Source organism: Tupaia chinensis, unplaced genomic scaffold, assembly GCF_000334495.1.
Source record: "Tupaia chinensis unplaced genomic scaffold, TupChi_1.0 Scaffold146687_1, whole genome shotgun sequence".
Lineage (NCBI taxonomy): Eukaryota > Metazoa > Chordata > Mammalia > Scandentia > Tupaiidae > Tupaia > Tupaia belangeri.
The window spans coordinates 4,811,959-4,837,530 of record NW_006206544.1 but is presented as its reverse complement, the minus strand read 5'-3'; the positions used below and the strand labels follow the sequence as shown (position 1 = coordinate 4,837,530).

Sequence of the window (25,572 nt, the reverse complement as noted above, 5' to 3'; positions counted from 1 at the left end):
CATTCCACATTCACTTTTCCTCCATTTTTTTTTTCATCCTATCAGGATTTTGGACACATGCATGGAGTTTGCATGTGTTTTTTAAGCCTAGCCGGTCAGGATTTGAACTGCAGCCAGCCATGACATAGCCATAATCACTGTGATATGGAGCCAGCCCTACACTTCATTGTCCATAGTTGATTGGTTTCATTTTGTTGAGTAATGTTGATAAGGTGAAAGAGGTCATGTTTTTGTTTTGTTGCTCTTTAACATTAGTTTAATGGAAATCAGGATGGCTTAAGTTGTGGTCACCCCAGTTGGCCCTGGGGTATCTAAGTTGTGATCTTCATTTTTACTTATTTGCTTTATTAATGTTATTATTATTTTAATAGTTGTGGGATTTGGGGCCAGATGGTGGCATGGTGGTTAAGGCAGCTTGATCCCACATGGCCTGCTGCTTGGTTCAAGTCCTAGACTCAGACAGCCACTTGAAAAATATGCTGGATGCATGTGCGTGCATGCCAAAATCCTAAAGGAGGGAGAAATGGTAAAAATTAAGATTTATTGTTTAGAGATTTTTGTGTGTGCACATATGTAACATTCTGAAAGGCAAATAAGGCAAAAAAAAAGTGTGGGTGTAATAGGAAACAATGAATTTGTGAAATATCTGAGATTTTGTTTCATAACCACTCATCTTCAATGTTATGTTGTCTTTGTTCCAGTTTTTTTCTCTGTGACTCCTTAAACATTTGTGCAGGCTTTCATTGTGATGTAAGAGGCAGGTACAGACAAATGTCATCCTGGACATTTCTCACAATTGATTTCCTAGTTGTCCTGAGGAAAACTGCCAAAGAAAGTCCTGGTCATTTCTTTAACAGTTTCACTTACCTGAATTTGACATTTCTTCTAGAGGCAAGTAAATCATGGTTGTATGTCTGTGACATGTATTGCATATCCTGGGCAGCTGCATTTGACAACATTCTGTAAGAAGGAAAGATAATGATGATGACATGATTATTTTATACACTAAGTAACCTTGTCCAGCTTTCATGAGAAAGGATTGGGAAGTCAGTTTTGGTCATCAAGAACACTCAACAGGAGTAAGAAATGCCAGTCATTGGGAACCTTTCCAGTATGGACTTGTGAAAACGCTTTCTAGTGGTACAGAGCCTTGCTGCGAAATATAGAAATGTCTCATTTTCTGTAATCAAGGCCCTTACAATACGAAAGATGAAAATACGTGCAAGACGAAAGTGTTTCCCCTGGCATCCTCCAGGTCTTCAACACAACTTGCTCCGGATAAGTTCACTTTTTGTAGGTTTCCTCAGTACCACGATTTCCCCCATTATATGAGTTAAATGCAACAGACCGTTGCTGGTGTACAACGCAGGGCTTTGCCCAGCTTGGTCCCCCGAATTAAACTTGGGCTCCGCCTCTCCCGGCTTTTTCACGCCGGCGGGCTCTCCACGCCCGGGGTTTGGCGCACCCCGCCCTGCTCCCTGATTGGCTGTCGGGTGGGAGGCTCGCTCCTTCGCTCCCCATTGGCCGCTCAGGGGGAGGTGCGTCTCGCGTTCCCGGATTGGTTGCCCCGTGGCGGCGCCTCCAGCAGCTGCGGCGCAGTCGTCATTTCCGGAGTAAGATGGCCGCAGTACGTGTGTTGAGCACCTGGAGCCGGAATGCAGGGCGGCGGGTAAGCAGTTTTGGCAGCCCTGAGGCCGGGAGGAAGTGATTTGTCCGGAGTCCGCCGGGAGTGGTGTGTTATTTTCTCCTCCGAGCGCTACGCGCACAGGACACGCGTGGTGCAGAGATGCAGGGATGCGCACAAACAGGGAGGGCGGAGAAGGTGGCTAGCGGGGTTCAGAGCCGAGACCCGCTCTCTCCTTTTACCTGGAAGCGCTCGGGCCACAACTCTGTCGCCCTCCTGCTGCGTCTGCAACCCAAGGCCCAGCTAGCCTTTCGCCTGCTAGTCTTTCGTTAAATATTTTGTAGGTGCCGGGCTTTGTGATAGGCATCGGGAATACAGAGATGTAGTCATCCAGTGTTTATTGAGCGCCCACGGTGTGCCAGACATTAGTAATAAGATTCCCTGCTCTCTGGGCGTTTACAGTCCAACAGAAGAGACTGGTTAGGCAGATCACCAAGGGTCCTTGCTTCGGAGGAATTTCGAAGCTTCACTCTTCTGCCTTGTACTTGTGTCCTTGCCATGTATCTTTCCAACTCTCATCACCACAGCTGTGACTCACCAACATCTTCCCTGAAGTCCCCTCTCTTTCACACAGTCTTGCAGTGTCAAGCCTTGATCCAACCCAGTAATGTTAGTATTTTATTCTGTTTGCACCATGTTTTCCTGGACCATTCCACCCTAGATGTTTCTGCAGTGGTCAAACCCTGATCTGACAAAACCTTGAGAATATGCTAATACCAGGTACTGTGCTAAACACTGGGGATGCAGATGAGTCAGAAAGCCGTACCTTTACAACCTTGTGGTGGAGGACAGAGGAGAAGGAGAGACATTAAGCACCTACGACTCAGCAGAAGTGTTATGATGGGACAAGTGCATAGATCTGCAGGAACACACAGGAGTGGACACCTGTGATGGACTTAGAGGTCAGAGGAGTTTCCAGGGGATATTATAATATATAACTTGAGGATATGTAGGAGGCCACTGAGAGAAAAGGGCTCTTCTCCGCAGCACCCTACTGGTTCTCGTCCTCTCTTCAGAGCTCTCCATTCTTGTCCTTTGTAACATCAGCTTCCCAGTAGTCCTACTCCCACCTCACCTTTTATGAAGAAGAGTGTGGGGGAAAGGGAGAGAGACAGAGATAGATGAGCATGGGGGAAAGGGAGAGAGACAGAGATGGATATTTTTGGCACGGTCTTACATTATTGTGCTTTTCATGCTCTAGCCTCCCCATTAGCTATTAGTTTCTTGGGAATGCCATGTTTTTTTTCTATGCAAAAATGTTTCACAACTGTCCTGACAACCCAGTAGAAATATAGGAACATTTGTTGTTTGCCTGGAGTATTCACATTGGGCCAGGAACGTGCTTTCCACATGGCTTCCATCTTCCCAAGCAGTGGTGTTGATTGTGTACCACCATGACTGGCTCCCTAATATTCTCCTTGTATTTTATTCCCGCACTTCATCCCAATATCGTCTTTCTCTACATAACATAAAATTTTGGTGATTTTTTTGTTTTGTTTTGTTTTGTTTTGTTTTGTTTTGTTTTGTTTTGCTATAGGGCACATGCTCTCACCAGTGAGAGAAAGAGAGAGACAGAGAGAGAGAAGAAGAAAGTGAGAAATCACCCCCCGGGGGGGGATGGCCATGCCACAATCCCTTCTCCATTTTCCTCTTGGGATCTTGGGCATGCACCCAAATGTGCCCAGCATGATTTCCAAGCTACCAGGTCCATGACTCGAACTGTGCAGTCATCCATGTAGGATCTAGCATCTTAACCTCTATGCCACCTGCTGGCCTTGTTTTTGATGTTCCTAAGGGGTCTGACTTTGGCTCTGTGTACTTTAAAAAATAATAATTATTATGTATTTAATGTTACTTATTATTTTTTTAAAAAATTTTGCTGTAGGGCATGTGAGGCAGAGAGGAAGCAAGACAGAGTCAGAGAAAGCAAGCTGCCAGGTCTGAGACTCCAGCTAATTTCAGTCATGCGGGAGTCCAGCCCTTAACCACCACACCATGTGCTGACCTAGTCTGCTGTACTTTTCCCATTTCCCTTGTCCACTATCCTGTCCACTTTGGATTTAGTTACCATCTGTGCTGATGATTCCCTAAAGTTCCAATCTCCCAACCAGGCCTATTCTGATTCTATGTATCCTGCTTTCCTGAAAATCTCCACTTGAATGTATGTGATATATTTTTTGGCACAAGTAATAAAAACCCAACTAATAAATAGGAAATTAAGCACCCATGCATACAGAACATTCTAAAATTAGATGGCAGCTGCCATTGATGAAGTGGTTCGTTATCGTGAAGGTTGTCATTTTCAGCAGTTCATTTGGCCCTTCCCTGTCACAAGATGACTGCTTTAACATCTTTCTCCATGTCCGAGGCAGGAAAGAAGAAAGGGTGGTACCAGCCAGGTGCACTGGCGAGAGCTATTGCACGGCCACTGCTTGCACAAGCGACCTTGGAAAAGCTAGCCTATAACCATCTCACAGCCTTGGCCACGATCCCTTCCAACTCCTTAGATTCCAGAGTTGAACCTTCAATCCTGTTTCTCGTGATTCTAGCCTATTCCTTTCTCCAAAGAAACCTAGTCATTTTTCTTCATCATGTCCTCAACTGCAGGTGTCCTGGTCCTTCCTCATTAGAATTCTGACTCCAATCTTGTGCCATTTTTCATAGCATAACTAGGGTGCCCTTGTAAAGTAAAACACAAGTTCGATAATGTCATTTTCTTGCTGAAAGCTGACAGCAAAATGTCCAAAATTCAAATGACTATGGGGCAATTTCTGATCTGTATCTTTGCAATCTCTCAGACTTCCTTCCTTTAGCTCCTATTCATCCCAGTCCCAACTCGGACACTTCACCCTTACTCCACGCTGAACTTCACTAGAATGCTGTTGAACAGATTGAGTTCATTGGACACACTCTATGCCCTCTTGACTGTAGACCTTTGCACATGTATTTGCACTGCTTAAAGACTCTTGCCTTAGTTCCCTCTGGCCTTACATGCAGTACATCTCATCCCCTGGCTTACTCATCCTCGTCCCACAGCTCTGATTGTCACCTAACTCTCTAGCTAGGCTCCCTTCCTTTGGGTTCCCTTAAAACACTCAGTTTCCCCCATTAGGACACTGTGTTATAATCACTTGTAAACTTGTTGTTCTGTAAGGAAGAAATTGCATCTCCTTTTGTTCTTTATATACTCTCAAGTGCCTGGCACATTGTACATGCTCATAAATATTTGTTTAACAACTGAGAAGGTTAGAAGGCTTATGTTTAAAGTACGATGTAGTTAATCAGGTATTAATAACATTGACATATTAACTTTCTAAATGATATACTACCTTTCAGACATTTAATTTTGTTATATCAAGTTGAATACATTCAAGCCTAAGCTTTTGTTTGTTTTTTATTTTGTTTTGTTTTGTTTTGAGAGGGCTTTGCTTTAGGGTGGAGGGCTTGCTAGAGAGAGAGAAAGAGACAGTGAGAAGGAAAGTGAGAAATCACTGCCTGGGAGGGAGGGGATGACCACACTGCAATCTCTTTTCCATTCTCCTTTCAGGACCTTGGACACATATACACGTGCCCGGCATGAATTTCAAGCCACCCAGGCAAGGACTCAAACCGTGGTCGACCATGTGGGGCATAACTGCTAGCCCCAAGCCTAGTTATTTTTATAACATATTATCTTGTATTAAACACTAAAGTATTATATAAAATAGTTAAATCTATTATGTTATGATGAGAAAACCTTGGGGGTAATACCGTATATGTTTTTTTAGTGTCTTTAGATGCTAACAGTCACTTTTATTAAGAGTCATATATTAAGAGTCATTAAGTTATGGGGCTAGCAGATGGCATGGCGGTTAAGGTGCTGGACTCCCACATGGCCAACCACAGCTCAAGTTCTTACCAGAAGGCTTGGTCTCTCACTTTCCCTTTCTCTTTGTTTGTCTCTCTCTGGTCAAATTAAAATAATAATAATAATAACAAATATAAATAAATAAATAAATCTTTTTAAAAAAGTCATTAAGTTATGATAAAGTCGTTAGGAGTCATTAAATCATAAGAACACCTTGAGTATAATGCTATACATGTTTTTCAGTGTCTATAGGTTGTTAAAATTACTTTTATTTACCAAGAGTCAGTAACTTATGATAAGAAAGTCATTTGATAAGAATCATTTACTGGGCTAGAAGGTGGCATAAATATTAAGGTGCTGGACTCCCACATGGTTGATTGCATTTCGAGTCCTGGACCCAGCAGCTTGAAACTCAAGCTGGGCACATGTGCATGCACATGTGTATGAATGCCCGAAATCCCAAGAGGATGGAAAAGAAGGGATTGCAGCAGGGCCATCCCAACTGAGGAGCGATTTCTCACTTTCTATCTCTCCAGCAAGCACACACACCCTATAGCAAAAATCTTTCAACAAAAAAAATTATTTATTAAGTTATAAGAAAACCTTGGGTATAATGACACTGTCATCTTTTTCAGTGTCTGTAGATTGTTAAAATTACTTTTATTAAGAGTCTATTTACATGTTTTTCAATATCTAGATTCTAACAATCACTTTAGAATTCTCTAGTAGCTTTTATTAGGTAGCGTAATGACAAGCTATAGCTGATGTGTTTATACAGATTACTTTCATAAAGAATCTTGGACGGGGCCAGCAGGTGGCATGGTGGTTGGAGCACTGGACTCCCACATGGCTGACTGTGGTTTGAGTCCCAGACATAGCGGCTTGCTTTCTCTCTCTAGTAAACACTTATGTCCTAGAGCAAAATTAAATGATAATAATAATTAAATAAATAAATCTTTAATAAAAAAAACTTGGACAAGGATCATAAATATAGGGACAAATCTGACTCAGGGTATAATATTATTAAACATAAAAAAAAAAAAAAACCCATGTTTCCTGTGTGCTGGGAGTTGAGTTCTTTTGATATTTTGGATAGAAATACTTAATAACTGGTCTCTGTAAACTTGATTGTCACTGCTGCCATATATCCTGGGTTCTGCTGATATCATTTTATATTTATATTGTGATAATTGTTCTACTTATAGAATAGAATTGAAATTCAATATGTACATAAAGAAATGATAAGCCATTAAGATTACTTGTAACTACTTTGTGTTTTCTCATCTGTAGATTTGTATTCGCTCTTTTCAAACATGCAGTAATGTTCACATTTTGAAGCCAAAATTTGCATGTTTCTTTGGTTATCCTTCATTTAAGTATAGTCATCCACATCGCCTTCTGAAAACAACTGCTGGTAAGTATGATCTCAAGATATCGTGTGTAAAATGTTTTATACATTATTCAATATTTTTTCCCACCAGTAATTAAAGACTTAAAGTAAAAAACTTTGCTTCTACTTTTCTATCCTGGTGCTCCCTGCTCTCCCATTTCTCATTGTTTCCTCCCCAACCCCAACGTACTTTGCTTCACACTAGTGTCTTCATAATGTTGGGATTGGGTTTTACTGGGACAGCTAGCCTTTGTCATCTAACTCATCTAAATGCAATGGTAAGCATTGGTATAACCTTCTCAGTCAAGGTAAATTTTTGTGGACTTAATGCAAGTATCTTTTTTTTTCCTACTCGCTGTAGGATTGTTTGTTGGGTATAGTACTTAATCTATCTATCATGTGAAGATGGTGTAATGTGGGGGCGTAGTGGTTAAAGCACTAGTCTTCCATGTGATTGACTGCAGTTCAAATCCCATACCTGCTGACTTAAAACTCATACTGGTGTGCACTCGTACATGACCAAAATCTCGAGAGGAGAATGGAGTAGAAGGGATTGTGGTTTGGCCATCATCCCTCAGGAAGGGTGATTTTTTGCTTTCTGTCTCTCTGCCTCTCAGCTATTTTTGCACCCTATAGCAAAAATCTCTCAAAAAAGCAAAAAATATATGGTGTGATAAAACCAGTCCAATATGTTTCTAAATCAAAATTTCCCATTTACTTAACTTTCTACAACTTTTTTTTACCCTCTATAAAGAACATGAGGCTTAAGTGTTAGGTTTGGCAAGAGCACAAAAACTGTTTTTCCCTAATAGTCTACTTAGAATTCTGATGAAGAACCCTGGAGCCAGTAGATGGTATAGTGGTTATGTTGCTGGCCTCCCATCTAGCCGACCATGGTTTGAGTTCCATACCTGGCGGCTTGATAATCACGTGTGCATGTGTGTCCAAGATCCTGGGAGGAAAATGGAGGAGAAGGGATTGCAGTGTGGCCATCCCTTGGGGAGGTGATTTCTCACTTCCCTCTCACTGTCTCTCTCCAGTGAGTGCATGCAACCTAAGACAAAAACCTTTGGGTGGGACCTGGATTGTTGTATCATTAAGCTTTTTTCTTTATTCATGATGGAGCACATGCACACGTGTGTGTGTGTGTGTGTGTGTGTGTGTGTGTGTGTGTATGAGAGAGAGACAGGTACCCTCCATAAGATATAGTCATACTGCGATCCCCTTCCTATGGTTCACTAGCCCTTCAGATCTTGCTCACTCATGTGAATGTCCATCATGTTTCAGGCTGACTGGGCAGGGGATTCAAACCACCGTTGCCACATGGAATCCAGCTTCTCTTGAGCAGCACATTACCATTACATCAAAGAGCTACTTTTCATTAAGCTTTTGAGGGTTGTAATGCTGCAATTCAGTCACCCCAGCCCCAGAACGTGGCCCACATGTGCCCAGAGTACTCAGGGAGATCTCCAGATGTTAACTGGCAACCTTCCCATGTGGGCCCCACCTGCAGGGTTTCACATTTTATCGTCATACCACCACCCAGCCCCCTTTTTGTTACGGGGCAAATGTGCTTGCCAGAGAGACAGAGAGATAGAAAATGAGAAGTCACCCCACAGAGGGGATAGCCATGCCGTAATCCCTTCTCCTGCATTCTCCTCTTGGGATTTTGGGCATGCACACACACGCGCCCAGTGTGAGTTTCAAGCCACCACGTCTGGGACTCAAATCACAGTCGGGCACATAGGAGTTCAGCAACATAATCATCATGCCATCTGCTGGTCCCTTCCTTCTGTTTTTCTTTAATTCATACTCCCTCACAGCCTTCACCATTTCTTTTTAAGATTTTTATTTTTTAGATGTTTGTTTATTTCTTCCATAAGAGAGGAAGAGAAAGGTACCCATGATCGATTTGTCACATCATGATCCACCTCCCAGCTTCAGCCAACCTAGATCATGGGCAAGCACCCAAGGTGTTCACAGGGAAACCTCAGGTTGTGAACCCAGGACCTTCCTATGTGATCATATCACAGAGCATTGCATTACCGCTACACCACTGTCTAGCCCAAAATAACTGTTTCTTTTTTAAGAATTATTTTTATTTAACTTTACTTATTTATTTATTTTAATTGGACAAGAATGGGACAGAGAAAGAGAGGGAAAGTATAAAAGCAAGCCACCAGGTCCTAGACTGAGTAGTGGTCAGCTCTGTGGGAGTCCAGCACCTTTAACTACTGTGCCACTTGCCGCCCAATAGCTGTTTCTTACAGGTAACATTTTTATTACTTCCCAGAGACAATAGAGGCCATTCAAGCCAAAATTCCAATTTCCTGCTCCAGCTTCTCAACACTTATCATGAGCATTGGGTGCTTGGTCTACCAGTTCCTAGCTGTGTCACTTTGAGCAAGTTACTCTATTTCTTGATTTCATCTTCTGGAAGATGGGAGTAACTGTAGTATTTATTACCTTATATTTTTGTGAGAATTCATTCATTCAACAACAAATATTTGCTTATCACTCACTGTGTGCTAAGATACTGCTCCAGGTACTCAGGATATGTCAGCACACAAAACAGAGAGGGGCTAAATAAATTGGAATATGTAAAGTATTTAGTACTTACTTTCTCTGGATATTCATTCTCTTAAAGGTTCCTCTTCCTCTGGTTTTCTCTTAACTTTCAGTTTTTCATAGGATCCCATTCTTTGGTCTTTCTTCTTACATCACATTATATCACATCTACATTCAACTGACCACCTACTCGTTGAACAGTTGTTTTGTCATAGGGTGCATGAACTGGCCAAAGAAAGAGACAGAGAGAGGGAAAGTGAGAAATCATCCCCTGGGGGATTCTTCAATCCCCTTTTTCCATTCTCCTGGGATTTGGGGCACTCAGACACAGGGCTGGTATGATTTTCAAACTGCCAGGTCTGGGACTTGAACTGCAATCAGCTATGGGGAATCCAGGGCCCTCAACTACTACGCCATCTGCTGGCCCCTCATCAAACACTTCTGAATCTGTAGCCAAAGCTCAGATCTCTCACCAGCTGCTAGCAGGCTGAGCATCTTTCTAATGGTCCATATATAATTCAAAGTCATATTTCCTACAAATCGCTGCTGCTTCCTATATTCCCTAGCTCAGTGCAATAGTTAAGCTAGAAACCTGAAATCATCCTAACTCCTGTTTCACACCAAATTGATTATGATGAAACACTAACCAATTTTACATTTTCTCGTGAAGTTTTTTCTAGGTTTTTTTGTTTTGTTTTGTTTTGCTATAGGGCATGTGCACTCACCAGAAACAGAGAGACAGAGAGAGACAGAGATAAAGAGAAAATGAGAAAGCATCTCTCAGAGGGATGACCACGCCACAGTCCCTTCTCCATTTTCCTGTCAGGATTTTGGGCATGCATGCGGCCATGTGGGATCCAGCTGCCTTAATCTCTGTGCCACCTGCTAGCCCTAATTTTACATCTTCTGTATTTCTTAAATCTGTCTTCTTTTCAGACAGTTTTGAAAAATGTATAGTAGTATATTCTGTGCTTCGTCTCTCCTGTGTAGTAGCCTCCTGCTTCCCTTACCTTTGTTGCTTCTGCCACCCCTCCCCAACCTCATCCATCACATTCCAACTGAGAGGTTTTTTTCCCCTTAAGTTGCAGATCTCATATTGTAGACAAGACTCCATATCAGCTAATCATTGCTTACCAATGAAAAGAGTGATTATTTCTCAGGATTCCATGGGTTGCTGGCAGTGGGGAGCGCAGTTCTCTGCTGTCATTGCCTTGGATCACAGACATGACCGTTGAGCTAGAGGGTCTGCAAGCGTGTTCTGCTGAAAGATCTGAGATGGTCTTGCTCGTGTCTGGCCATTGGTGCTGGTTTTCAGCTGGGCATCTCATTTCTCTTCCACATGGCTTCTCATCCTCCAGTAGACTAGATCAGCTTCCTTACTTGGAGCTCTCGGGGCAGCATTCTAAAAGGGAAAAGGCAGAAGTTGTGAGGACCTTTGCAGCCTAGGCTCCTGAACTGCACATTTTCACTTCTGCTATATTCCCATTGGTCTAAACGGGTCACAGGTCAGTGTAGAATTAAGAAGTGGTCAAACTGACTGTACTTCTGATGGGAGCAGCTGTACAGAATTTATAACCATATTAATTTACCATTGGCTCCTGATTACCTTTAGGATAAGGTCCAAACATGGCAGTATAGCACACAAAGACAGTTTTTTTCATTAATTTTTTTCTTATTCATGATCAAATGTAAGAATACACATGAGAGAGAAGTTGAGGGGAGGCATGGGCACCCTCCGCAAGATCTGGTCATGCTTCATTCCCCTTTCTTCAGGCCTTAGATACTGGCCCTCCCAGTATCCCTACTGGGCCAGGGATCTGAGCTACAGCTGCCATGTAAGATCTGGTTTTTCATTTCTTATTTTTTTTATTCACCATTGGGTGCATGTCCTTGCTAGAGAGAGACATAGAGGAAGAGGAGAGAGAGAAAGCACCCCAGATGGGGCATGGTTACACCTATAATCCCTTCTCCCTTTTTCCATTCTGTCAGGATTTGGGGCACATGTATAAGAACTCAGCATGGTTCTTAGGCAACCAGGGCCAGGATTCAGAGCATAGTCAGCTATGTGGGATCCAGCTTTCTTACCCACAGGGTCACAGGGCAGCGCTGGACTTCAGCTATCATTTTTTTTTCTTTAAGATTTATTTTTTGTTATGGGACTCATGCGCTCACCAGAGAGACAGAAACAGAAAGCAAGAAATTACTCCCCCTGGGGGCATGGCCATGCTGTACCCCCTCCTCCATTCTCCTCTCGGGATCTTGGGCACACATGCATACGCATCTTGCATGAGTTTAAACCAACAGGTCCAGGACTCGAACCATAGTCGACTACATGGGAGTCCAGTGATGTAACCATTACGCCATCTGCTGGTCCCATGGAATTTGGCTTTTCTTGAGCAGCACATTACCACTGCATCACGGAGTCAGCCCCAGAGAGCCTTTTTAAATATGAGCTGATTTCTGGCCACATACCCTATCTTCAGTGATGTGGAAACCTTTGTCATTCCCTAACCTTACTGTGCACTACCCCATTCCCGTGTTCTTGCTATACCTTGCATTAGGAAAGTCATGACACACTTTTGTGTAGAAGAACACATGATTTTCCCAATGACCCAATATAATACTGCTTTGGTGAACTGACTTGTAATTTTTTGTTTACTTTCTAGTTCTTTTAGCCATATAGTAACCATCTTTTAGCACCAATCTTTGTGTACCTCTGTAAGTATTTCCAGGGAAAAAGTGGATTATGGATCAAGTCAAATACATGCACTTGGGACCTGCAGGTCATGTGGTGGTTAAGGTGCTAGACTCTCACGTGGCCGACCACAGTTTGAGTTCCAGATCTAGAGGCTTGATTTCTTACTTTTTCTCTCTGTCTCTGGACGAATTAAAACTAAATAAACAAATAAATATAATAAGGATAATAAATAGAATTTAAAAACACAAATATACACACTTAAAAAAAAAAATACAAGGCCTTTGGTACTTAGTGCCAAACTCCTTTTGAGAAAGGGGCCAGTTTAAATACTCCGAGCAACAGGCTGGGTGAAAGCGTGCTGTGAGCAGGCCCAGCTCCGTAGGGAGGAAATGAGAAGTAACTGATAACTTCCATATCCACATTGTATTTTATATTTCTCCACCAACTTAAATCCTCAGTTTATTAAAATTTTATATCTTTAATTGACATGTGTATTTTATGAGAAATTATGGTTAATAGCAGCCTACAGATAGAGGAGCACCTCTGAATATGTTCAGAGCCATTTGTTAACATGGAAAAGTGCCAGGATCCATACATACATTTTCCCCCTTCTTTAATCGCCAGGATATGTGTGCATGCCAGAGAGCGACTGAGAGCACCCTGCAATGGGTCTCTCATCCTGCAATCATGCAACATTCCTTTTTCCTCCATTTCTCCTCCCTTCAGGATGTTGTGCACCCATGTACACGTGCTGACATCTTTTCAAATCACTGTGTGCCATGTGTGATTAGACTTTCTATACACAGCACTTAACTGGTACGCTAAGGATCCTGACCCGTACATGCTTTCTGCTGACCAGGAGTAGTTTCTCTTTTGGGAATAATTACTATCAGGTCATCGCGACAGTCATAACGTATTCCGTTTTTCTATGCAAAAATGCGTCATGACTTTCCACATAACCCAATAGTATCGTTGACATCTAAGTTTTATAAAACAAGGGGTAGAGGGACTGGCAGGTAGTGTGGTAATTGAGGTGTTGGATTCCCACATCACCAACTGTTCAAGTCTTGGACCTGGCAGCTTGCTTTCTTATTTTCTCTTTCTGTCTTTGTCTCTCTATAGTCAAATTAAATAAATAATAATAATGATAAAATAAGTACTTCTTTTTTTAAAAAAAAAAAGTGTAAAAATTTGAAAAGGATAAGAAAATGGAAGAGGCACCAGCAGTTAGCATAATGGCTTTGTCGCTGGATTTCCATGTAGTCGACTGCGGTTCAAGTCCCAGACGTGGTGGCTTGAACTCACACCGGGCGCGTGTGTGTGTGTGGCCAAGATCCCAAGAGGAGAATGGAGGAGAAGGGACTGTGGCGTGGCCATCCCCTCTGCGGGGTGATTTCTCACTTTCTGTCTCTCTCTCTCTGTCTTTCCGGTGAGTGCACGTGCCCTATAAAAAAAACCTCTCCAAAAAAAGGGAAAAAAAAAGAAAGAAAGAAAGAAAATGGAAGAGGAAAGAGAAACCTTAGAGATAAGTTGGCAGGACATAGTTTGAGCAAATAGGAATTTTTCATCCAGTCTGCTAGATATAAAACTGGCTGATTTTTAGCTACTAAGAATGAGAATAGTTAGTTTTATGAAATCAAAAGAATCCAACTGAAATAAACCCATTATGATTTTTATAGTTTCATAACATAAATGAAGAAGATACAGTTGGCCTCTTTGTATAATATCTTTGTTCCATTTTCTGTTTATTACTATTGTTTCAAAATCTGACTAATTTGTTTGTAGAGGCTTTTACAACCCTGAGAGAGAGAATTGGTTGAGAATTGGAAAAATGTAAGTTGCATGGCAGTGTCATTAGTTCTGTGTCCTCTAATTTATTTAAATCTTTGATGGTTATGTATAATGATTATACTTTTAAAAATGGCCAGATGCTATTCTCTCTCTATGGGGCAGAGCAATTTCTGTCACTGTTTGAGAACATTTTAAAATTTTAGATATAAGAGCATCTATTAGTAATACATTGCATATTTAATGAGCTAATTTCTCTTTTGTCTTTGAAGCTTTGCATGGACAAGTTGTTCAGTTCAAATTGTCAGACATCGGAGAAGGGATTAGAGAAGTAACTGTTAAAGAATGGTAAGTTAATTTAGAAACAAAAATGTTTTAAGTAAATGTAAAAACAAATTGAATACAAAGTAGGGAGTGATTTTAATTGAGAAACTTTAAACGAGGCAGTGGATTTTTGCAATACAAATAAGAGAGAATCTATTTTTTTAGAATTATTTTATTTTATTTATTATAATTATTATTATTTTTAAACTTGGCTCGGGAGAGAGACAGAGAGAGAAAGAGAAGGAGTGAGTGAGAAAGCAAGCCACCAGATCCAGGACTCAAATCACAGTCAGCAATGTGGGAGTCCAGCAGCTTAACAATTCTGTCACCCACAGGCCCCAATGAGAATTATTTTGTGTTTGCCAATTGGCTACTGAGAGAATTTATCATTTGTCAAGGCATTTTATTCAATCTGATTTATTAAGAATTACTTTTCCTTTTTTTAAAGAATTATTTTATTTAAATTTATTTATTTATTTGTTTGTTTATTTTAATTTGACTAGAGAGGGACAGAAGGAGAGAAAGAGAGCAAGCAAGCAGCCAGGTCCAGGACTCGAACTGTAGTCGGCCATGTGGGAGTCCAGCACCCTTAACCACCATGCCACTTGCCGATCCCTATTTTTCCTTTCTTTCTTTCTTCTTTTTTTTTTTTTTTTAAGAGGTTTTTGCTATAGGGCATGTGCGCTCGCCAGACAGAGACAGACAGAGAGACAGAAAGCGAGAAATCATCCCCCGGGGGGATGGCCACGCTGCAATCCCTTCTCTTCCATTCTTCTCTCAAGATCTTGGGCACACATGCACATGCACCCAGTGTAAAATTAAGCCACCGGGTCCGGGACGCGAACCACAGTCAACTACATGGGAGTCCAGCGACATAGCCATTACACCAACTGCTAGTCCCCCTACCTTTCCTTTCTTAAAAACCCCTTCATTGCCCACACCTAAAAAAAAGGAAGAATCAACCTTTTAAAAAAAAAGAATCTTTAAAAAATATATTGATAGAAAATCATGTGTGGGTTTTATTTATTTACTTATTTATTTTATTAATTTATTTTTAGAAATAGGGTGTTAGTATGTTGTCTAGACTGGCCTCAAGCTTGTGATCCTCCTGTCTCAGCCTATCCATAGCTGGAATTACAGAACATGTCATTGTGCCCAGATAGCCTTTTTTTTTTTTTAAGAATTATTTTATTTAACTTCATTTATTATTATTATTATTATTACTATTATTACTTTCTAATTTGACCAGAAAGAGAAAGTGAGATAAAGAGACACAGAGAGAGAAAGAGAGAAAGAGAAAGAGGGAAAGTGAGAAAGCAAGCCACCAGGTCCAGGACTTGAACTATGGTCAGCCATGTGGGAGTCCAGCGCCTTTAATCACTATACCACCTGCCCGCCCCAGCCCATATAGCTTTTTATTTTATTTTATTTTATTTTATTTTATTTTTAGAGGTTTTGGCCATAGAGCATGTGCACTTTCTGGAGAGAGAGACAGAGATAGTGAGAAATTAAGAAATCACTATCACCCCTAAGGGGAGGTGATGGTGCTGCAGTCCCTTCTCCATTCTCCTCCTGCAATCTTGGGCATGTACTCACATGCATCTAGTATGAGTTTCAAGCCACTGGGTCCAGGACTCAAACCACTGTTGACCATGTAGGAGTTCAGTGATGTAACCACTACACCATCTGCTGGCCTCACTTTTTAAAAAAGCTAATTAATTAATTCATTCATTAATAACTGACATTTAACAATTGTACACATTTATGGGTACATTGTAATTATCAATACAATGTGTAATGATTAAATTGGGATAATTAGCATACCCATCATCTCAAACATTTATCATTACCATCAATTGGAACCATGTGTTTTCTTTTGCTTTTTTTAAATTTGCCAGAGGGTGCATACACCCACTAGAGAGGAAATAAGAAAGCATCCCCCAAAGGCGATGATCACCCCACAGTCCCTTCTTTTCCTTTTCTCCATCCTTTTGGGATTTTAGGTATACATGCATACACACTTGGCGTGTTTCAAGCCACCAGGTCCAGGACTTAATCTGTGCAGTTAGGCATGTGGGATCCAGCCACCTTAACCACACCTTCACCTGGCCTGGGACCATGTGTTTTTGAAAGTCTTTAATGTGTGATCTTAGAATTCCTTTCCAAAATATTTTAAAATCATCATGTACTCTCTCCTCCTCTCTGTCTCTGGCCAACACACTCTCCCTCTAGCCAAAAACTTTTTTTTTTTGGAGAGGTTTTTACTATAGGGTGTGTGCACTCGCCAGATAGACAGAGAGAGACAGAAAGATAGAAAGCAAGAAATCCCTGCCCCCAGGGGGGGTGGCCACACTGCAATCCCTTTTCCTCCATTCTCCTCTCGGGATCTTGGACACGCACACACACGCGCCCGGCGTGAGTTTAAGCCATTGGGTCTGGGACTTGAACCGCAGTCAACTACGTGGGAGTCCAGCGACATAGCCATTATGCTAACTGCCGGTCCCTAGCCAAAAATTTTTATAAAGTCTTATAAAGCATACCTAAAATGATCAACAATATAAAATGACTTAAATGCAAGGACAAGAGTAAGCAGGTGGCATGATGGTTAAGGTGCTAGATTCCCACATAGCTGATTGCGGTTCAAGTCCCAGACCTGGTGGCTGGCTTTCTTGCTTTCTCTCTCTCTCTGGTGAGCACACGTGCCCTGTAAAAAACTTAAAATAATTCTAATAATAAACAAAAAATCAATTAATTAAAAAAATGGTGTCTATACTTTTAATAATTTTTAAAAATTAATTAAATAAATAAATGCAGGGACCAGTAGGTGGCATGGCAGTTAAGGCGCTGGACACTCCCACATTGCCAACCACAGTTTGAATCCTGGACCTGGTGGCTTGCTTTCTCACTTTCCTCTCTCTCTCTGTGTTTCCCTCTGGTCAAATTAAAATGAAGGAAGGAATGAATGAATAAATAAATCTTAAAATAAATAAATAAATAAATGCAAGGACAGGTTATAATAATTCCAGAAAGAAAGACTGAAAGAACTTCCTGCCTAAAATTCATAACAAAGGATTTGTTTTGAGAACATCTTTTTTTTTTACTCAATTCTAGAAGTAATAGGCATCCCATAAAGTTTGAAAAAGAGTGATAGAAGACAATAAAAGAAAATATCACTTTAAAAATAAAATTTTAGAACTTTTTCCAGGAAATGGATCTAACAGAAAATCTGAAAGTTCAGACTTTTGGATTACAAATTTATGTGTGGCTTCAAAATTTTAATACTCCTTTCTTTCTTCCTTCCTTCCTTTTCTTTTTTTTTTTTTAATTTTTATTAGAGATTTTTGGTATAGGGCACGTGCGCTTACCAGAGAGACAGAAAACTAGAAATCAGCCCCAGGGGCAATGGCCACACTGCAGTCTCTTCTCCTTCATTCTCCCCTCAGGAGTTTGGGCAATCACGTATATGCACCTGGTACGAGTTTTAAGCCACCAGGTTCAGGACTCGAACCAAGGTCAACTGTGTAGGAGTCCAGCAACATAATCTGCTGTCCAGCAACTTAATCTCCCGTTATTAATATTAATATGTTTAATATTAAAAGTTTAATACTTTTTAGAGATACATTAAAGAGACTCTGAAAGCCACAGTAGTCTTTCGGAAACATTCACTGGTGCACCAGTCGGAGGTAAATGCTGGACTAGATGGTTATGAATCTCACTCTCTGTGACATTTTCATCGTTACAGTGATCTTTACCTACGATTGCTTACATGGAAGTGACTTGTGTCTTTCTCTTTTAGGTATGTAAAAGAAGGAGATACAGTGTCTCAGTTTGACAGCATCTGTGAAGTGCAAAGTGATAAAGCTTCTGTTACCATCACTAGTCGTTATGATGGCGTCATTAAAAAACTGTATTATAATCTAGACGATATTGCCTATGTGGGAAAGCCATTAGTAGACATAGAAACGGAAGCCTTAAAAGGTACTCTAAACTTGTTCATCTGTTTTACCAAATTGCTTACGGTTATCTTTTTATCATTATATCCCAATAGAGAGTGATTTTTTTTACTTTTAATAACATAGGACTTTGGTTGGAGGTTTAAAAACCAGAATCAGGAAAATTGAAAAGCTTGTCTATGATGCATGATTATCTTTTGACCAGTTAGTATGTTTAAAATATGCACAGTAACACCTACTTATCTAGAGGACTACCTTCTAGAAATTAACATTTAAAAAAGAAACAAGCTCTCTCAATACTGATCACTAAGAAAAAGAAATAAGTATATATAAATATTTAATTTAATGTTATGGGGTTGCTCTGTTTGCCACTGATACAAAAAAAAAGAAACCTGACCAAAAAACCACTCTCAGTGACGGTTATAAAATTCAGACTTCTCCAAGAGACACTGAAGAGAAAAGAAGGAAAATCAGAATGGAAATGGAGACGAGCATTCAGAAACAGTAGCCATGATAGGTCTTACAACAGTAGATGTTCTGTCAACAGGGAAATGATTATGAGACTGTAACAGAGGGAAACTACAGGTCTGGGCAGACCCCTATCTGGGCAACTCTCTCTCTAAGAAGTTCCTACTGCACTGTTGTCATACGTCTGGGAAACAGCTTTGGTATCAGGTGGTAGAAGAGCAATAACTTCTATGATAAGACTCTCAGGCCAGCCAACATTCTATCTGGGAAGGGCTTGGGGTAGGTATTTTAGAAATGTGATTCAAAAGTCTCAAAGGAGTATCTCAGTTTCAGTGTCTGGCTGATTCTTAGTCCTGTGGCTATACAATGATAACTAATGTCATAGGGCCAGCCAGGTGCCGTGGGTAAGATGGCTGGATCCTACGTGGCTGACTGCACCATTCAAATCATGGACCAGGCTGCTTGAAAAACCAGATGTGTATACATGCAGGCCCAAAATCCTGAGAGGAGACTGGAAGAGAAAGGGCTGTAGAGTAGCTATTCTCCCAAAGGGTGTTTTCTCACTTTCTCTGTCTCTCTCCTGTAAGCATATGAGATGTGCTTGAGAGAGGAAAAAGAGTGTGCTTGAGAGAAGAAAGGATTGACTCAAAGTCAATAGTAAATTAAGAAAAAAAAAAAACTAATATTATAATCACTTTTTTCAGAATTGCATTTTATAATTATAATGTACACCTAATATTTTGTTTATCCTTACCCATGAGGTATTCCAGTTTGGCAAATGAAGGAAATAATCTCAGCTAGAAAGGTTGGACCATTTATTTGCTCAGTGATCAGTGACAGGGCCAAATGTAGAACTTAGATGTCCTGAGTCCTTGTCCAGAATATTTTCTGCTATCACATGGTGCCTCCAAAAGCTGGAAGATGGATTTTTGAAGGCTCCTGTTATTTAATTTTTTTCATTATGAAAGCAGGATATGTGCATTATAGAAAGTTCTGAAATACAGACAAACAAAAATAAAATAAAAACATATTACTGAGAAATCACACTCCTAATAATACTAGTGTATATTATATCAGACATTTTTCTAGTACATATATACATAGGGGTATTATTTTACCCAAATAATAATATTGTATATGCCATAGTTTAATCTGTTTGCATAGTTTATGACCTGTCTTCATTGACAGTACATTTTGTATTTTATCTGACTACCAGACCATACTTAAATTTTCTTAATTGCTCCCTAATATTCTTGAAATGTCACCTTTTTTTTTCACACTGGGATCCAGTGCAAAACCATGTATCACACCTGGTTATTGCGTCCCAAGTCTCTTTGAGTCTAGCTCATCCTCCCCTACATTTTGTTTCAGGACACTGACTGGAAGAGATGTCCTTTTGTTTTGCAGAATGTTGCAGCTTTTGGATTTGTCTTATTCAATAATAGGTGTACTTCCAGCTACTTTTGCCAGAAAAAAAATTTACTATGGCCATGATCTGATGGAAAGGACAGAGACTGTGTCAGCTCTAGGATTGCATTTCAGCTCTTAGATTTATTAGGTGTGTGACTTTGGGCCAATCCTTTCCTCTCGCAAGCCTCACTTTTTAACAATCAGTAAGTTCGAGATAATAGCACCTGTCTTATACATTGGAATGAAGATTAAATTAAGATACTTCCTAATATATTGATGCCTAATGTATGCTCAATACAAATTTGTTTGTTTTACTCTCCCTTCCTTACCCTCAGGGAATTTTAGAGCACCACTAGGCCAATTCACAGACTAGCAAGAAGTAATGAATGAGATGCTTTTCCATCATTGCAGCAGTGGAGAGTTTTTAATTTGCTTAGAATTGAATGTCAAAGCAAACTTAATTGTGTCCTGATTTTCAAAAGTTCATTAGTCTCTAACAATTCAGAGAGTTTCTGCTACACATCATTGAATTCCTGACAGCAGACTTCAACAATTAAATGCTCTGAAAAACATTTACTTTTTTTTTTGCTTGCAAAATAACATGCGAATAGTCTGGGATAGTTTTTGTTATACCAGGACTACAAAATTAGATAATAAAACCACCAGTTAGCAACAGCTATGGCATCTCACAAATTATGATTCTTTCATACAGTTTATTTGATGTTTGATTCTTATTTCGTGCTATTTAAATATAAATAAGAACTTTATTAGGAAACTATTTATAATACAATATATTTAAAAATTTATGGAAAAAACTCATTTAAAAAAAGTGCCAAAGGCCATGTGTGTGCATGAAACAGATGGGGAGAGAGCGCAACCCTCAATAGGGTCGTATTGTGCTGCAATCCTTTTTTCTCTCCATTTCTCCATCCTGTCAGGATCTTGGGTACACACACACATGCCTATAACTTATTTGTTGTTGTTGTTGTTGTTGTTAATTTTAACTTTCTTTCTTCTTTCCTTCCTTCTTTCCTTCCTTCCTTCGAATTTGACCAGAGAGAGACAGAGAGAGGCAGAAAGCAAGCCAACAGGTCCAGGACTTGAACTGCTATTGGCCATGTGGGAGTCCAGTGTGTTAACTACCATGCCACTTGCTGGCCCCTGTAACTTGTTTTTTAACTTGTAGCTGATAGACTATTTTAACAGAAATAAAGTATATACCAGGTACTAATAATTAATTAAACAGTACCAGGTACCATATACTCTCCCCTCCATCCCTCCTGTCAGGGTAATTGTATGTTTTTCTATTCTGAAGTAGCTCCACTCTTAGGCATTTTGGCTCTTTACTTTAAGTTGAATTGATTTAGCGTTGATAGGATACTGATTTAAAAAAAAAAAAAAAAACATTCACCTGAAGCCAACCCTTACCTTGTTATCAGATTCAGAAGAAGATGTTGTTGAAACTCCTGCCGTGTCCCATGATGAACACACACACCAGGAGATAAAGGGCCAAAAAACACTGGCAACGCCTGCGGTTCGCCGTCTTGCAATGGAAAACAATGTAAGCCTTTGTTATATTTTAGCCTGAAACTGCAATAGAAAATGTGCATGTATACCTGGTACATTAGTCAGCCATCCTATATGAAATGGCTTAAGTTAGGATTAAAGAAAACATGAAGATGTCTGCTATAAAAGGTGATAGCTGCATGAAAGTACCGAGGAAAAATGAGAAGAAATTATGAAGTTATTATTTAATACTAGTTAAACAGTATAAAAGGTATTCAAAAGTTCATAGACAATGCATATTATGAAAAAAAGTACATTCTTTTTTTTTTTTTGGAGAGGTTTTTGCTATAGGGCACGTGTGCTCACCAGAAAGACAGAGAGAGACAGAGAGATAGAAAGCGAGAAATCACCCCCCAGGGGGGATGGCCGTGCCGCAATCCTTTCTCCATTCTCCTCTTGGGATCTTGGGCACATGGGCATGCACACACAGGCGCCTGATGTGAGTTTAAGCCACTGGGTTCAGGACGTGAACTGCGGTTGGCTCCATGGGAGTACAGCAACACAGCCATTACGCCAACTGCTGGTCCCCCCTTTTTTTTTTAATTTACCAGGAGTCATGTGCACTTGTCAGAGAGAGAGAAACCACCCCTTCCAAGTACGGTGAGATCACGCCTCAATTTCTTCTCCATTTCCTTCCTATCAGGATTTTGGGCACATGTGCACTTGTACCTGGTGTGTTTTTTCAAGCCTTTGTGGCTAGGATTAGAACTGTTTGTCCATGTTGAATTTGACTCCCTTAACCACTAGGTGAGCCCAGATTTCAAAAATTTTTGCACCAAAATAAAGTTTACGTTTTTTTCTTTCTTTCTTTCTTTCTTTCTTTCTTTCTTTCTTTCTTTCTTTCTTTCTTTCTTTCTTTCTTTCTTTTTTTTTAGGTTTTTGCCATAGGGCATGTACACTTGCCAGAGAGAGACAGAAAGAGATAGTCAGTGAGAGGTAAAGTGAGAAATCACTCCCTGGGAGATGGCCATGTCACAGTTCCTTTTCCTCCATTCTCCTCCTGAGATTTTAGACAAGCATGCATATGCACCCAGCATGATTTTCAAGCCACTGGGTCCAGAACTCAAGCCACAGTTGATCTAGTGCCATAACCACCCCTGCTGGCCCCAATAAAGTTGTACTTTAATTTTTATTTTCCTTGAACTTTCTGAAGTCCCCTCATGTGGTTTTTATTAGTCTTTCTTAGAGCCTAAGAACAACAAGAGATACCATTTTTTGAGTACTTTTGAATACCAGTGTCTTAGATGAGGTGCTCTAGAAGCACAGCTAGAGATAGGAATTTGGATGCATTCAATTGAATTGAATTCCAACTGAAGAGTTGGAAACCTGTAAAGAGAATGCGGCATGCAGGATAGGAAAGTGAAGAGAATAGAAATGGGCCAGGTGTGGATGTTGCATCAAGGATCTCGGGACCTGCAGATGGTGTAATGGTTACGTCGCTGGACTCTCAACGCTGGACTCAACTGACCGTGATTTGACTCCCAGACCCAGTGGCTTAAAACACACAGGGAGCATGTGCATGCTTACTCAAGATCCTGAGAGGAGAATGGAGGAGAAGAGATTGCAGCATGGCCATCCCTCTGGGGAGTGATTTCTCACTTCTGTCTCTCTGTCTCTCTCTGCCTCTCCAGCGAGTGTACACACCCTATACCAATAAAACCTCTCTAAAAAAACAACAAAAAAAAGGATCTGGCCTAATTTGGAGGGGGTGGGGGAACCACAGAATTGTTCTGCTTTGAGGCAAGGAGGCCAGCTTTGTATTCCCTTTGCCAGTCATTGACTGAATGGAGGGCAGTCCCTGGCACTGTGATAAGTTATTTATACATTAACTGTGAGATAAGGGACTCTAAGACTTGTAGAGGTTAAGTAACTAGTTCAAGGTCACATGGTTAACAGCAGAACAAAATTCAAATGTGAGTCTATGGGTACCAGCAGTTGGCGTAGTGGCTATGTCGGTGGACTCCCACGTAGTTGACCACGGTTCAAGTCCCAGGCCCAATGGCTTAAACTCATACAGGGTGCGTGTTCATGCGTGCCCAAGACCCCAAAAGGAGAATAGAGGAGAAGGGAATGTGGTAGCCATCCCCCCAAGGAGTGATTTCTCACTTTCTGTCTCTCTGTCTCTCTCTGGCTTTCTGGCGAGAGCACTCGCCCTATAGCAAAAACCTCTCTGAAAAAAAAAAGTGAGTCTATGTTACTCTAAAAACAGTGCACCTGACATTGCATACTGCTTCAACCGCCTTACCTCCATCATCTGAGCAGGTGTGTGCCAGACTCTATGCACACATCATCTCTGATCCTCACAACAGCCCTGCAGAGGGGTTGACTTATCCCCATTTTGCTGATGAGAAAGGGTAGAGGGAGGTCAAGTAACTTGTTTAAAATTAACTGTTTTGAACTGGGGTTTGGAATACAACCTTTTCTGGTTCCAAAGCCTAGGTTCTTCCCCTGCAATGCAAATTTTTTGTTTGCCTATTTTTAAGAAAAGTAGTTAAGTTACAGTGTGAGCAAAAAAAAAAAAAAGTTTACATATTTGAAATAATATAATCAAATAGTTAAAATGTTTATATCCTTTCAGTCATTTATCCTGCGAGTGGAAAACCATGTCAAGAAAATAATCTAGGGTACATTCTTCTTTGTATTTTATATAGTCAAAAATTAGAAGATATGTGTATGTGTTCAAAATCAGGGAAATGTGGGCCAGACAGGTATATGGTGGTTAAGGTAATTGTATCACATATGGTCAACTGCACAGTTCAAGTCCTGGACCTGGCAGCATGAAAAACATGCTGGGCATATGTGCATGCATGCCCAAAATCCTGGAAAAAGTATGGAGAAGAAGAGACGGGATTGTGGCATGGCCATCCCCCTGGCCCTGCTTTCCCACTCCCCTTCTCACCCATTTCTCTCTAGCAAGTATACATGGCCTATAGCAAATTTTTAAAAAGCAGGGAAATGCTTAGCTAAATCGTGTTATATATCCTTGATGCAGCCTTATGTAATCATTAAGTGTGTTCATATATGAAGACCATTTAGCTTAACAGAGAATAGAAATAATAATATGGAACTTTATTTGATATATCACTTTAAAAGCTGTGAAGCATTTTACCAACTTTTTTTCCCTCAATAAAATAGATAGAGGGGCCAGCAGGTGGCATGGTGGTTAAGGGCACTGGACTCCCACATGACTGTCACTTTACTTTCTCACTTTCCCTTTCTCTCTCTCTCTCTCTCTGTCTTTCTCTGGTAAGCACACATACTCTATAGCAAATCAAACAATAATAGTAAATTAAGTAATTTATTATTATTAATTTAACAATTTATTATTTAATTTATTATCATCTGTTACATTACATAATAACTATTAATTTTAATAATGTATTAATTATTGGTGATATGTTAATTATCAATAATTATCATTGATAATAATTTCAATAATTATTTTAAAAGAATTATTTAATTTAATTTATTCATTCATTTTAATTTGACCAGAGAGAGACACAGAGAGAGAGGGAAAGTGAGAAAGCAAGTCACCAGGTCCAGGATTCAAACCATGGTTGGCCATGTGGGAGTGTCCCTGCTGGCCTCTGAATAATTCTTTAAAAAATTATAATAATATAGCTAGAATACCTATAGAAGGAATCATGATTTGCTCTCTCATAACACTTTTTAAAGATGTATATAATTTCTGAAAATAAAATAATGGTTTTTATTATAAGTCACCCTTTTTCTTGCAGTTTGCATATTTATGAATTGAGTTCATTTAAAATTAAAAACTGTTGGCATTTACAGTTATTTGTAATTATCTAAAAATTATTTGTTCATTTGTTATAAACTTACCACTTGATGTAATAAAGATCTTCATTTTTTAAAAGT

General features: G+C 40.1%; 1 protein-coding gene across 1 annotated transcript in view; it reads left to right on the top strand.

Annotated features, from left to right (window-relative positions):
• Positions 1–1,600: 1,600 nt before the first annotated feature.
• Positions 1,601–25,572, top strand: part of DBT (dihydrolipoamide branched chain transacylase E2) — a 41,005-nt gene continuing 17,033 nt past the window's right edge. Inside the window, exons 1-5 of the mRNA XM_006169029.3 lie at positions 1,601–1,669; positions 6,822–6,945; positions 14,248–14,323; positions 18,096–18,277; positions 21,570–21,691. Of these exons, the coding sequence (XP_006169091.1) occupies positions 1,619–1,669; positions 6,822–6,945; positions 14,248–14,323; positions 18,096–18,277; positions 21,570–21,691 (555 nt within the window). The 5' untranslated portion in view covers positions 1,601–1,618. The remainder of the gene's footprint in view (positions 1,670–6,821; positions 6,946–14,247; positions 14,324–18,095; positions 18,278–21,569; positions 21,692–25,572) is intronic.